The sequence below is a fragment of the Sphaeramia orbicularis genome, chromosome 11 (assembly GCF_902148855.1).
Source record: "Sphaeramia orbicularis chromosome 11, fSphaOr1.1, whole genome shotgun sequence".
Taxonomy (NCBI): Eukaryota; Metazoa; Chordata; class Actinopteri; order Kurtiformes; family Apogonidae; genus Sphaeramia; species Sphaeramia orbicularis.
Window position 1 is genome coordinate 47,165,727 of NC_043967.1, and position 14,305 is coordinate 47,180,031.

At 35.0% G+C, this 14,305-nt stretch overlaps 1 protein-coding gene across 1 annotated transcript in view; it reads left to right on the plus strand.

The window, feature by feature from the left end:
• Window positions 1-13,584, plus strand: part of LOC115427864 (transmembrane protein 79-like) — a 29,627-nt gene extending 16,043 nt beyond the window's left edge. The window contains exons 3-5 of the mRNA XM_030146574.1: window positions 7,842-8,036; window positions 8,132-8,354; window positions 13,243-13,584. Of these exons, the coding sequence (XP_030002434.1) occupies window positions 7,842-8,036; window positions 8,132-8,354; window positions 13,243-13,435 (611 nt within the window). The 3' untranslated portion in view covers window positions 13,436-13,584. The remainder of the gene's footprint in view (window positions 1-7,841; window positions 8,037-8,131; window positions 8,355-13,242) is intronic.
• Window positions 13,585-14,305: the final 721 nt, after the last annotated feature.

Genomic DNA, 14,305 nt, shown 5'->3' on the forward strand with positions numbered 1-14,305 from the left:
AATATATGTTTGGTTTCAAAACAATTGACGTAGTGCCTGCTGAGAAAAAACAACTAAATGTTCATTGTAAATTTTGCTTCCCCACCCTGTAATTAGTTGTAATCGGGGTGTGAAGGGGATTTTAAGCAATATAGTAAAAAATGCTTCAGGAAAACATCTCAGACCCCACCTTTAATGTTATTGTTTAATCGCTTGTTTTTGGAAGATTCCCTTGGTTTCAGCTTCCAGTATATTCAATAAATATGTGGAGTTCCTGGAAATGGATGTGTGGATATGGAATATTTCAGAGAGAATAGTAAGTTAATTATTATATCATCATTATTATATCATTTTCTCACTGTTATCTTTACTGAAACTAAACAATACATTTTCTAAACACACTCAGATCAGAGTCAATACTATCGATTCCCATCCTTCCACATACTTTTGGACGTGTCGCAGTGTCAGAATAAATGAATAAATGCGTTGGAGTTCAGTTTATGTGGATGTGATTTACTGAATAGAACTGTATCTCCGTCTGCCTGGAAATTAGGTTTTTCTTATCTCAGATTTATCTAATAGGGTCGAGGTTAAATATGCTCAGAATTAAGATCTTCAGTAAAGTTCTTTCAGTAACTAATCACACAGAAAGAGATGTGAGGAAAAGACGCTGAATATGTGATCTGAAGGTCAGACCAGGCCAAATAACTGAACCTGATGCTTAGTTTCATTTATAAGGTCACTGCTAATGTTCTCAACGTTTCTAAGATGTTTCATTTTCTGGTTTGTATCACAGAAGGGCCTTGAATAATTGCAGATTACTGTGTATTAATTCATTAAATCACTAGATATTTGCTCTATCTTTACTTAGTGGGACTGTGTAATTCTGTTAGTGCAATGTTGTTTTGGTTGTTTATTACTTTTTCTAGTGTGCAATGATTGTTTCCTTGTTGCTGGTAATTTAGTTTTCTTACCACTGCTGCTTATTATTATTATTATTATTATTATTATTATTATTATTATTATTATTATTATTATTATTATTGTAAGTAGTAGTAGTAGTAGTAGTATTTCATTTTGACTATTACTGTTACCACCTTATTATAACTTTTATGTTGTCACTATTAAACTATACATGCGTACATACATATATAATATACATGCATACATACAACATAATTATCTATTATTAATATTATTATTATTATTATTATTGTTATTATTATTATTATTATTAATATTATCATCATTACAGTATTATTATTATTATTATTATTATTATTATTATTATTATTATTATTATTATTATTATTATTATTATTATGATGATGACTATTACTTTTCCACCTTATTATAACTTTTATGCTGTCATTATTAAACTATATACGTACATACATATATAATATACATACATACATACATACAACATAATTACCTATTTATTATTATTATTATTGTTATTATTATTATTATTAGTTGTAGTAGTAGTATTTCATTTTGACTATTACTGTTACCACCTTATTGCAACTTTTATGTTGTCATTATTAAACTCTACATATGTATATACATATATATATATATACTATACATACATACAACATAGTTATCTATTTATTATTATTATGATTATTATTAGTATTGTTTGCCACCTTGCTACTTGTTGTTTCTGCTAGTACTTTACAATGGGCAATTGCCTGTTTTTTTTTTTTAATACTGTTTTCTTTTTTTAGAGTTATTGTTTTGCTATTTTCTTGTAGTACTTGTGTGTGTATATAGTGTGTACATAAGGTAAGATAAGTCTTTATTTATCTCACCATGGGGATATTTCACAGTTAACAGCAGTAACATACTACAAGCAATCGCTGACAGAGACCGGTAGAAAAAAACCACATGAGTGAAAATGGAAAAAATACAAAGAGAAAATTAAAAAATTTGGTATTTATATAAATAAAGAATTTGAATTCATTGATTATTCAGTGTTGTGTTGCTATTGGAACCTCAATTTCCTGATGGCTCTGTCCAGAGGATCAATAAAGGATCAATAAAGTCCTATCTGATCTAATCTAAATCACAACATTTACGGCTCTGGAGGAAATGAACACAGACATCTGTGTTTATTCTAGATCAGGGGTCTCAAACATGTGGCCCAGGGGCCAAATGTGGCCCGCCAAAGGTTCCGATCTGGCCCGTGGGATGTTTTTACCAAGTGGAAAAATTCCAGTCTTGAATTGAATTAAGCAAAAAATTGCCTGAATTAAGGAAAAAATCTTGAATTAAGCAAAAAAAAAAAAAAATCTTCAATTAAGTAAAAAAAATCTTGAATTAAGCAAAAAAAAATCTCAAATTTAGCAAAAAATCTTGAATTAAGCAAAAAAAATCTTGAATTAACAACTTCAAATTTTTTCTTGGTTTTAGTGCAAAAAACAACATTGAATTATGAAAATATTTACATTTACAAACTATCCTGTAACAATAAAATGTGAATAACCCGAACAAATATAAACAACCTGAAATCTCTAAAGAAAATTAAGCACAATTTTAACAATTTTCTGACTGTTGCAAAGTATTTAGTATCTTTGTAGATCCGATCAGTAATGCACATGTAGAAATGATAAGTTGAGGCAGAATATTGTTAAAATTACACTTTTTTTTTCATAAGAAATTTCAGTTTTTTCAGGTTGTTCACATAGTTTATAAAAGTAAGTATTTTCATAATTTAATGGTGTGTTTTTTGGCACTAAAATAAAGACAAAAATTTGGAGTTGTCATTATTTATAGGTTATTATGTTATTATTTTACTGGTCCGGCCCACTTGATATCAAATCGGGCTGAATGTGGCCCTGAAAGAAAATGAGTTTGAGACCCCTGTTCTAGATTTTACTGATGACATTTACCCCCCCTCAAAAAAACCAGATTTATTTGCATTTATTGACAGAAAATGACAAAATAACATAAGAGCTTTAGTACTATGAAGAAAACCAGTCCATGCTTTTTATTTTGAAGTACTGTGATGCTACTATTTTAAGTTTTTAACCAGTCATTTCTATTACTGTTGACGCTTTATGCAAAACATTCAAACAAATTGAGTTTGTTTGCTGGTTTGTGAACATCCATCTTTCTCTTGGTCATGTTTATAACTTTATCATCATTTGGTTTGACTTTACTATCATATGCAAGGATTCATAAGTGTCGCAGGCTGTTTCTCACCAATGTCATGGCTGAAAAGGCTGGATATACATTACAGTTACACATACATACATTGCAAGGACAATACCTCAAATAAGGATATATATTTAACATATATCCTTAGTGTCCAGCCAGGGTCAAAGTGCAATATATATATTTATCTCTACTGTTTCTTGCTTGGTGACATGCTTGTTTTTATTCTGTATCGGCTAAGATTTACTTAGGGGGTCAAATGAGTGGCCATTTTTGTCCAAAAAAAAAAGTTGTAAGAAATGCTTAGAACTGTGTTGAAATAATGCTAATCCATTTGTGCACAGACTACTGATATTATTTGACAGCGGAAGCTCTATTTTCAGAAATATTGGATTTTGAATAGCACGTGTATGTGAAAACTTTTGCTGGTGGACGGACGTGACATTACCCATGATGCTCTGGTCAGTGCCAGTACTTTATTAGTAATAAACTTATATACTTACTATTGCTAATTCTCCTCTTATTCATAAATGTTAGTATTGTGGATCTAAAACAATAACAGCTGACACAAAAACACAAAATGTGGCAGTGGACGGATGTGACATGGTTGTTACAGATCCCATCATACTGATGCTCGGCAGCCATGTCACCGTTTACACAAATGATACCTGTGCAAAAACTAGGATCAGAATTATTTATTGTACAGTTTATCATCATACTAAAGAGTAAATAACAATATAGAATTGTTATTTCTTTATAAAAAATGCTTATTATTAGAAAACAGTTGATTTAAAAAGTGACATGTGACATTCTTCATGTATGTATTGGCGTAACATAAGCAGGATGGATCAGCACCATACTCCATATTGAACCTGTAAAAATAAAACATGTGATATGTAGGATAGAATCTAGTAAGAAAAACTGGGGAATCTAAAAGAATAGAATATTTGTTTTTCAGGTAAATTCAGTTCAAATATAACTTGGCCATTTGTGACATGAAAATATAGCATTAATTGTGATGAAATTGGACATTTTTGAGCTGAAAACATACTTCATATGAGCATCAACATGTTGCAACAGAACTGAAATCCTGTAAATTTGCATCACTTGCATTTACCAACACAAAGTTCCTTTGGGGATTCACTTATATTGATTTCTTATGCACAAAGACAGAAATAAGACCTCTAAGCACATTTTAGCTGGTATATATGTTTACACCTTTCTTTTCTTTCTTTTAAACTGTTCTGCACTACACACCACTAGACAGTTGTCTCTTTTAATTTTGTTGTACATATGTATAATGACAATAAAGGCATTCTATTTTATTCTGTTCCATTCTGTTCTGTTCCGTTCTGTTCTGTTCTGTTCTGTTCTCTTCTCTTCTCTTCTCTTCTCTTCTCTTCTCTTCTCTTCTCTTCTCTTCTCTTCTCTTCTCTTCTCTTCTCTTCTCTTCTCTTCTCTTCTCTTCTCTTCTCTTCTCTTCTCTTCTCTTCTAATCTATTCCATTCCATTCCATTCCATTCTATATGAGTGACCAGGAGGGGCAGAGGTGGGCTACTGGTGAACTCTCCTCATGTTTTCACTTCTTACTTTTGTAAACACAGCGCAGTCGGGTCAGCTTCAGGACTGTCGACTGTTCACCTGAGTCAGACGGCTTCACATTTACAGTTTAATATGAACAACCATGAGAAAAAAAATGGATTTGAGCAAAAACTGTGAATAGAGCGTTAAGACCTGCAGTGTGGATGTAGTGTAAGACAAACCACGAGGCCGCTGAGGACCTGAGGATCCTGGTTATGTCGAAATTTACAGATGAGTAGTAGATTAGAAAAATGAATGAACTGCTCCGAACCGAACATATTAAATATTAACAGTGATGTAACAGCGACGCTCTGACTGATTCATTTTCTAAATTAGACGATGAGCAAACTCGTGCTATCTAGTATTCTGCAGAAATTAGCGTCAGGATTGTCATTTTTCTTCGTCCTCGTATCTGCTTTGTCAAAGAACAATGTGTGAGTTGCAGCTACTCCCTCTGTGTGGCAGGTTTTGACATATCTCTTTATGTGCCGTTTTCTTTTGTAGGAGTCCTTTTATATTAATGCACAATTCTTCTTCGTGTGCACGTTCCAACAAAACAACTTCTCTGATACTATTTGGCAAATGTATTGTTTGCAGCGTCTTGTGCTTTAGCGGTGCCCGAGAACAAACCAAATCACCAGATAAGAGTTAATGAAGTGTGGAGAGAAATACTATATGGACAAAGTATTGGGACACGTTGAATTCAGGTGTTTCTTTTCCAACAGGGATATAAAACAGTAATAACAAATGATATAATATAGTTTTATATTGTGATAAATTGCATTGCATCAGTTAGTTTTGTTTAAACTGGAGGAATAGGAGGAAAAATCTTGTATTGAACTTTAAGGTAATATTGATTTTTATAATTGTTTATAACTGTTTTTTGCAAAATTGTACTTTGTAAATATAAATATTTTCATGTATTTACACTAAAACAAAGAGAAACATTTGGAGTTGTTATTTATATGTCATTATGATAGTATTTTACTGCTCCTGCCCACTTGAGATTGAATTGGTCTGAATGTGGAAACTGAACCAAAAGAACTGTTAATATCTTTCACAAATCCATCCCAAGGGCCAGATTGGACCCTTTGGCGGGCCGGATTTGGCCCCCGGGCTGCATGTTTGACACCTGTGCTTTATATGATCCTTTATATGACCAAAGAAAAATTGGACATTTAGTTACTTATCCATATTACAACACATTTACCAACACATTGGGAAATTAATATCCAAATAACAAACAAGTACCTTATGGAGTTTATTTATCAGTGTACCTCTGGAAAATAATTTCTTTATGCCTCTTTTTAAACACAGTCATAATCATTAGATAATCTTATAATTCACACTTGTGACATGACTACAGTGTGTATAAGAGTGAAGAACATCATTTAGATTAGACTAGTTTAACACCAGTTTTGTTTATGTTTACAATAGGACAGTGTTTTTCAACCTTGAGGTCGGGACCCCACGTGAGGTCACCCGGAATTCAAATGGGGTAATCTAGTAATTGATAAAAAAAATGTAAAAATGTAGTCCTTTTTTAAAAAATCCTATTACCTGAAAGCTCAGCATGATGCAATCGAATCTACACTGTTACACATAAAGTTAGAATCAAGGTTATAATGCAGTGTTTTTCATCCATGGGGTCACCTAAAATTTCTAGTAATCGATTAAAAATAAATAAATAAATAAAACATACTAATAAAAAATATATGGTGAGTTGACAGAGACCATATATTTTTTATTAGTATGTTTTATTATTTATTTATTTTTAATCAATTACTAGAAATTTTTAAAAATATATATATATATATGGTGAGTTGACAGAGACGGGGCGACACGGTGGTGCAGTGGTTAGCACTCGTGCCTCACAGCAAGAAGGTCCTGGGTTCGATTCCAACACCAGTCGACGGGGGGTGGGACCTTTCTGTGTGGAGTTTGCATGTTCTCCCCGTGTCTGCGTGGGTTCTCTCTGGGTACTCCGGCTTCCTCCCACAATCCAAAAACATGCACTAATAGGTTAATCGGTTAATCTAAATTGCCCATAGGTGTGAATGTGAGAGTGACTGTTTGTCTCTATATGTTCAGCCCTGCGATGAACTGGCGACTTGTCCAGAGTGTACCCCGCCTTCGCCCCTATGTAGCTGGGATAGGCTCCAAGCGACCCCCGTGACCCTAGTGAGGATAAAGCGGGTTCAGAAAATGAATGAATGAATTGACAGAGACAATCCCAATCCATAAAAGACATGACAAACTGAAGCTGAAACTGAAACACTGTGGTTCTGTTTATCTGTCAAATGTTCATTGTGGTCGGTTTCAGATGCTGCAGCTCTTTCATAATTCATAGTCTGAGTTCTTGTTTGTTCAGTATTAATTGTCAGCCTTGTAAATCCAAGCTGGACTGACTGTACATATCGATGGCCAAAAAACAAAACCTCCTATCTGCAAATTTTTAGATTTTGGGTTTTCACATTAAATGGTGAGAACAAGGATGACTCCACATTTTCAGTCTATCTGCAAGATAATCCCACCCTTTCTTATGACATGAAGGTCACCTGACAACAACGACAAAGACCATACTATAATAAAACTAAACCATCAATCAATCAAATTTTATTGATATAGCGCCAAATCATAACAAAAGTTATCTCATGACACTTTACATATAGAGTTGGTCAAAACCAGAGTCTAAGCCAATTTACAGAAACCCAAGAATCCTCCAGGATCCATGTTTTTTTTTTTTTTGTTTCCTGAAAAAAGTGATTTTTTTCGGATAGGAGGTTTTGTATTTTGGCCGTCGACTGACCAAGGGAAATAAAATTCTCACTTTGTGCAGTAATCTACACCTGGCTTTTCTGCCTCCGTCCATAATAATATACATTATATAGACTAGATGTCATCTAAAATTAACATTTATTTGCAACATAGTATAGCAAACTATTACAAGATCAAAAACAAATTAATTTTACCCCCAAAAAAGTCTCCGTTTTGAATGTCTGGGGTCGCCAAAAATTTGTGATGTTCAAATGGGGTCATGAGCCAAAAAAGGTTGGGGACCACTGCAGTAGGACGTTTGTGTGTGAACTGTGGAAAAACTCCTCTTCTGTTTCCGTCCTCAGATCTGTGTGAGGACAGCTGTGGTGAGAAGCTGAAGGTGGTTCTTGGGACGGTGGCCGGTGCGATCCTCTTCCCGTTCCTGGTTTGGGCGGGTTACGCCTTCCTCCCCTTTGACTCTCCGCTCCTGGACAGCGCCCCCCTCAGGGTGGTGTACACACTACGCTGCTCCTTGTTTGCCATGGTCCCCATCCTGCTCGGTGAGGAAGCTCCCGTCGTCTTTTGAGCGTCCCTAAAATCCTCTGAAAGCGAACAGGTTGTGACGCCGCCGCCGCTGCTGTTTCTGTTTCCGCAGGTGTGCTGGTGCAGGGCGTGGCCCGGCTGCGCCACAGTTCGCTAAAGCCTCTGTATCAGGGTCAGCAGGTCCACAGAGAGGTGGCCGTGCACTGGCACTTTGTCAATGAATCGCTGGCCCTTTTCCTCTTCTACTTCCTCCAGCTCGCTGTCATGGCAACCTACGTCACCCAGGACCTGATTAAGATGGTTCCGCTGCTCACCATCATCTTCGCTTTTGGCAGGTTTGTGATGTCTGTAGTGATGTGTCTCTGTAATTGAATGGATTTGGAAGAATATATTTTAGGTACTTGAATATTCCCATTTTATTCAGTTTTAGTTTTCCGTCTCTTTCTCTCATCCTTTGCGTGTCCTCATTCGATGTTGTTTTGGACGTTTTGTGATCATCTGAATGATGAAGCGTTGGTTTACGAGTTGAGTGTAAAATCCTCCTCCCTCTTGTGCTAAATAAACTCTTAAATAACCCTCTTCAATTTACAGGACAAAGCTGAAAATAGGCCTGTTTTTCTGAGCTCATGACATGTTACGTTAAACCACTCAACATGACGTAAACCAGTTCAAATGAGCTGAATATTAAACATCTACAGCAGAAAAACATCATGTATAATAGTAAAAACACTGACAGAACACTTTTAATACTTAGTACATTCAGCTGATAACACTTCAATAAGGTTTTGAATGTGGAACTTCTACAGGTGGGATTTTTCAGTTGTGTTTTTTTGTCAAATATTCAACATTCAAAGACTGAAAGATATTTATTATTATTGTTATTATTGTGAATTCACAAGATGCACAGGATATACAAAGAATTAAGATTCTGTCTCCCTCTCACCTTGCAATGTAATAAAAAAAACGAAAACAGGATAATAATAAATAAGTGGTAGAAAAGGACAACTATAAAGTATAATAGAATATAAAAGGTATAAATCATTTACATTTACATTAAATTTACATTTATGCATTTGGCAGATGCTTTTTCCAAAGCGACTTACAGGGGAAAACCAAAAATTAAAAATAAGTAGGTAAATAAGTAAGTAAGTAATAAGCAAGTAAGTAAGTAAATAAGTAAGTAATAAGTAAGTAATAAATAAGTAAATAAGTAAGTAATAAGTAAGTAAATAAGTAAGTAAGTAAATAAGTAAGCAAATAAGTAAGTAAGTAAGTAAGTAATAAGTAAGTAAATAAGTAAGTAAGTACATAAGTAATTAAATAAGTAAGTAATAAGTAAGTAAGTAAATAAATAAATAAGTAAGTACTTAGGTAAGTAAATAATAAGTAAGTACATAAGTAAGTAAATAATAAGTAAGTAAGTAAATAAATAAGTAAATAAGTAAATAAATAAATAAATAAATGGGAAAAAAAAATACAAGAATAGATTAATGACATAAAGCAGCTGTACAATTAAAAACAGTGTTGTACAGAAGATTCAAAAGCAAAATTATAGACTAAAAATACAATAGATTTAGAAGACAAAAACAGCTGTGCAATTTAAAACAGTGAAATAAAAATCCCAAGTAAAACAACAGAATAACCCTAATAATACATTTAAAATCTGCTCAAAGGTATTTACAATAGTAGTGTGTAGTGTGATACAGTAATGGTTCTGAGGTGAGGAGGTGCATAATGGAATAAAACAGACGTAGATATAACAATACCCTTTAATGTGTTATTGGGGGGAAAAATTACATGTAGGACAAAAACATAAAGATCTTTTAGCAAAACAAGAAAATACAAGAACTAAAACCAATATGACATGTAAACAAATGGGCTCTAAACTCTCATTCTGCTCATGTAACTAGTATATGATAAAAATTGTGATGAAACTAATGCAAACAGGACAAAATTAACATAGAAGGAGTCCACTTTACTTTGTTCTTTAGGTAACAAATGAGTGACGACTAAATTGGATTAAATTGTGACTGTTCTTCAAAAAGAACCTTATTCTTTCAGATAAAGTTTCACCTAATTATAATTCTATCAGCCCTGATATAAAGTAGGACCTGTCATCTTTTTCCAGTCAGTGGAGTATATTCAGTGTAGTATAGGAGTTTTAATTAACCCTTTAACCCCTGAAACATTATTCCAGGTAAATGTGCTGTGGTGAATGTGCGTCTGTTTCAGTTTCATCAAAGCTGCTGTATGTGTACGTGTTCTTTTCTTCAGTGGTTTGATTTTACTGTGTGTTTTAGGGTCAAAACAGGGTGAAATACCAGAAAAAGACAAAGAGAGGAACTGGAGTTTGACAGGTTTTTACTAAATAAGGCATTCAGAATGTACATCAGGAAGAGATTTAGGATGTTGAACATGAACTGTGAACTGAACACGCTGAACAACAACAAGGATTTGAATTTTAGCCCAGGAGATTTACAGGGTGACACAAAAAAATGAGAACTTTTTAACAATCCAATAAAACCAAGAGTGATGGAAGAAAAATATTTTATTCATAGTAACTGAAACCTTAAAACATGCCATTTAAGAAACAATGATGGAATTTTCATTTTTTAAAAATTACACGGTGACCCAAAAAAACGGGAATTTTTGAAGTGCGTATTGGCAGACATAAGCAAGTGGCAGCACTGCGAGACAGTGACCTTGTGCAAGTAAACACACCCCCATTTTAGTAACCATTGGCGGCTGTGCGAGAATTGTTCGGTAACCATGTGATCTCAAGATTCGGTAACGTTCCCTGGCCCCCTAGATCGCCAGATTTGTCCGTTTGTGATTTTTTTCTTGTGGGGCTATCTCAAGAGCAAAGTGTACTCGACTCAACCAAGAACTCTGGAGTTAAAACAGAGAATTCAGGATGCTATTCACAGTATCCCAGCTGAGATGTTGCAGCAATCAATGAGGAATCTCAACAGCAGATTTCAAGAATGCATTCATACAGGAGGACGCCATCTACAGGAAGTAATTTTAAAAAATGAAAATTCCGTCATTGTTTCTTAAATGGCATGTTTTAAGGTTTCAGTTACTATGAATAAAATATTTTTCTTCCATCACTCTTGGTTTTATTGGATTGTTAAAAAGTTCCCGTTTTTTTGTGTCACCCTGTAGTTTTGGGACTCTTTTTTTTTTTTTTAATCAGTCCAGCTGCCTTTTGACACCTGGTTGAACTCCAAAAAGCAGTTATATGGTCAGAAGTCGGTAAAAACACAGTGAAACAAGTGGTGCCAGGCACAACAAGCCCCGCCCCTCGCACGTATTGTAGCTTATTTTGGCATCGATCCAGCTGATGTCATCCTGTCTATACGTGTGTTAATGTCAGCACAGACGGACAGAATAAACACATTTCACCCATTAGAAGTAAATAGAAAAAAAAAAGATTGAAAAAATTCAACAAGAATATGAACTTTGACCTACTTTTCCCAAAATGTAATGACATCTATTCAGGGTCACTGGCAATCTATAAACCCAATTTGTACGAATTCAACCAATTTGTGTTTGTGTGTGTGTGTGGGGGGGGTTATGCTGCGTTCCAGGCAACCCGTAACTCGTGTTTTCCCAACCTTCTACCAGTGAAAATGCACTGGAATGTCAGTCAAACCTGTGACTTCCCACCTGTGAACTCGTACTAGATCGATGTACTCCCAGTTCCGAGTTCTGACGTCACGTAGCAGTGCCAGCCCCCATGGACGCGGTGTTTATGCAGATTGTTTATTAAAACTAGGTATTGCTCTGACATTATTTATCTGCAAATGTTCTGTATAATCAGCAGCGACTCTAGCGTTAGCTAGTTTTCAGTCCAATGAGTGCAAGAATAAATTAATACCAAATACATATGTTACATGTGTTTATGTTATAATATACAAATAACATTACATAAAAGTTAGAACGGCTTCTCTTGCCTTATGCGCTGTTTTTCCTCCTCTGTTTCCCTCAAATAAGCAAAGAACAAACACCTTTGGCGATAAAAATGATTGTAAATGTGCATATTGTACAGTCCACCGTGCTGGTTTGTTTGCATCTAGCTCCCACAATTCCTTGCGCTCAGGCAGTTTGGCGTGACTTGCCTGGAACGTTACAAAGTCGTGAGTCATGGTTTGAAGTCATGACTTACAGGCTCAAAAACCGGCCAGCAACGCACCATTAACAACAAAGCAAAATCACGACAACACTGCAAACACCACTAAAAACTAAAAACGACACGGAAAACTGTAAAAAAAAAAAAAAAAAAAAAAAAGCTGAAACCATTTATTTTTATAGCGAGTTGGTTTCACTTACTGCTCTGTGTTTTGCCCCTCATTCCACAAATGGTGGTGGTGGGGGGGTGAACTGAGCATGCTCAGATGACTATGGAAAGTGCAAGGGCTATTCTCTCAGCACGTTTGGAAATTTTTCTAATTTTTATGAATGTTTAAAATAAATCATACATTCAGAACACTCACCACAGACATGTCAGGGGTTAAAGCAGCGTTTTTCAACCTTGGGGTCGGGACCCCACGTGGGGTCACCTGGAATTCAAATGGGGTCACCTGGAAGTTTTACTAATTGATAAAAATAAAAACGTTCTAATAACAAATATATGTTGAGTTGACAAAGACAACCACAATCCATAAAAGACATGACAAACTGTGAAGCTGAAACTGAAGCACTGTGGTTCTGTTTATCTGTCAAACGTTCATTGTGGTCGGTTTCAGATGCTGCAGCTCTTTCATAATTCATACTTTGAGTTCTTGTTGTTCAGTATTAATTGTCGGCCTTGTAAATCCAAGCTGGACTGACTGTACATATCCTGACCAAGGAAAATAAAACTCTCCCTTTGTGCAGTAATCTACACCTGGCTTTTCTGCCTCCGTCCATAAAAATATACATTATATAGACTAAATGTCCTCTAAAATTAACATTTATTTGCAACATAGTATAGCAAACTATTACATGATCAAAAAAAAATATTTTAGCAAAAAAAAGTCTCCATTTTGAATGTCTTGGGTCACCAGAAATTTGTGATGTTAAAATGGGGTCACGAGCCAAAAAAGGTTGAAACCACTGGGTTAAAGGCTTAAATCCAGACTGTGTTCCTTCTACCGCTGCCTGTCTGTTCACTTTGTGCAGCTGTAGTCACACACAGTCTTTGTGCTGTTGTTTGTAACGTTGTGTTTTTTTGCGTTGCAGACTCATCTACTGGCTCTGCCTCTCGCTGTGCAGCAGCTTCAGGGGCTTCGGCTTCAGCTTCTCCTTCTTCCCCATGCTGGTGATGCTGGGGGTGAACCTCTACTATGTCTGCACATCCACGGGACAAGCGGCGGTCTTCGACGTTGAGCCGCCTACGACCGCCCCCCCGCCCCGGATGAGGTGGTTCGGGTAAAACGTGACGTTCCAAAGAATGCGGTGAGGAAAAAAAAAAACTGTCAACTTAAACAAGACAAGAACATGCACTACTCAGCTTTGTGTCATTTGAGACGTTTAACATTCATTTCTTTGGGTGTATTTGGGGATGGAAGTCCTTCGTTTTCAGCAGGTTTAGGTGCATCTGACGCTAAAATCTCTAGCAAAAGGACATAAAATAAACAATATTCACTCTGCAGGGAAAATATGAGCTGCAAAAGTCACAGGTTTACATGTAGTAAAAGTTTATGTCTTTGTTAAATTTGTGACATTTTATCCTCGTTAAACAAACTTCCATCTAATGTTCGGTGGGTTGTAGCAAAACGCAAAAATAAAAGCATGAATTTACAAAAGCAAAAAACTAAAAACATTGCAATCTGAATGCACAAGACAGTATCTAACAATAATATAGGGATGGCATTGTTCACAGTAAATTTTATCGTACATTTTTCACAAAAAATTGCACAGAATTTTAATATAATGTTGATTTTTCTGTTTATTTGTATTTTGTTAAATTGTAAAAAGCATCTTTTGAAGGATTTTCCTTGTTTACAGCAGCACAAACTGCTATTTTTAGGGAATGCTTTTCCTTTTTTGGAGGATTTTCTTTGTATGAATGAATAAAGGTAGTTTACTAAAAAGTAGTCAAAAGTCAAAATATTATTGCTATTTGGGACTTTGAATATGAATTCAATAAAGTTTTATTTCCTAAACAAGAGACTCAGAGTGTGTAATTATATATAGTAAATATATACATTATAATCAAGGTTATGTGGAAGTATCTGTAGTATTTTTACTTTAAAATGTTCCAAAATGACCTAAAAGTATCACTGGAAGGTTTAGAAGAAAT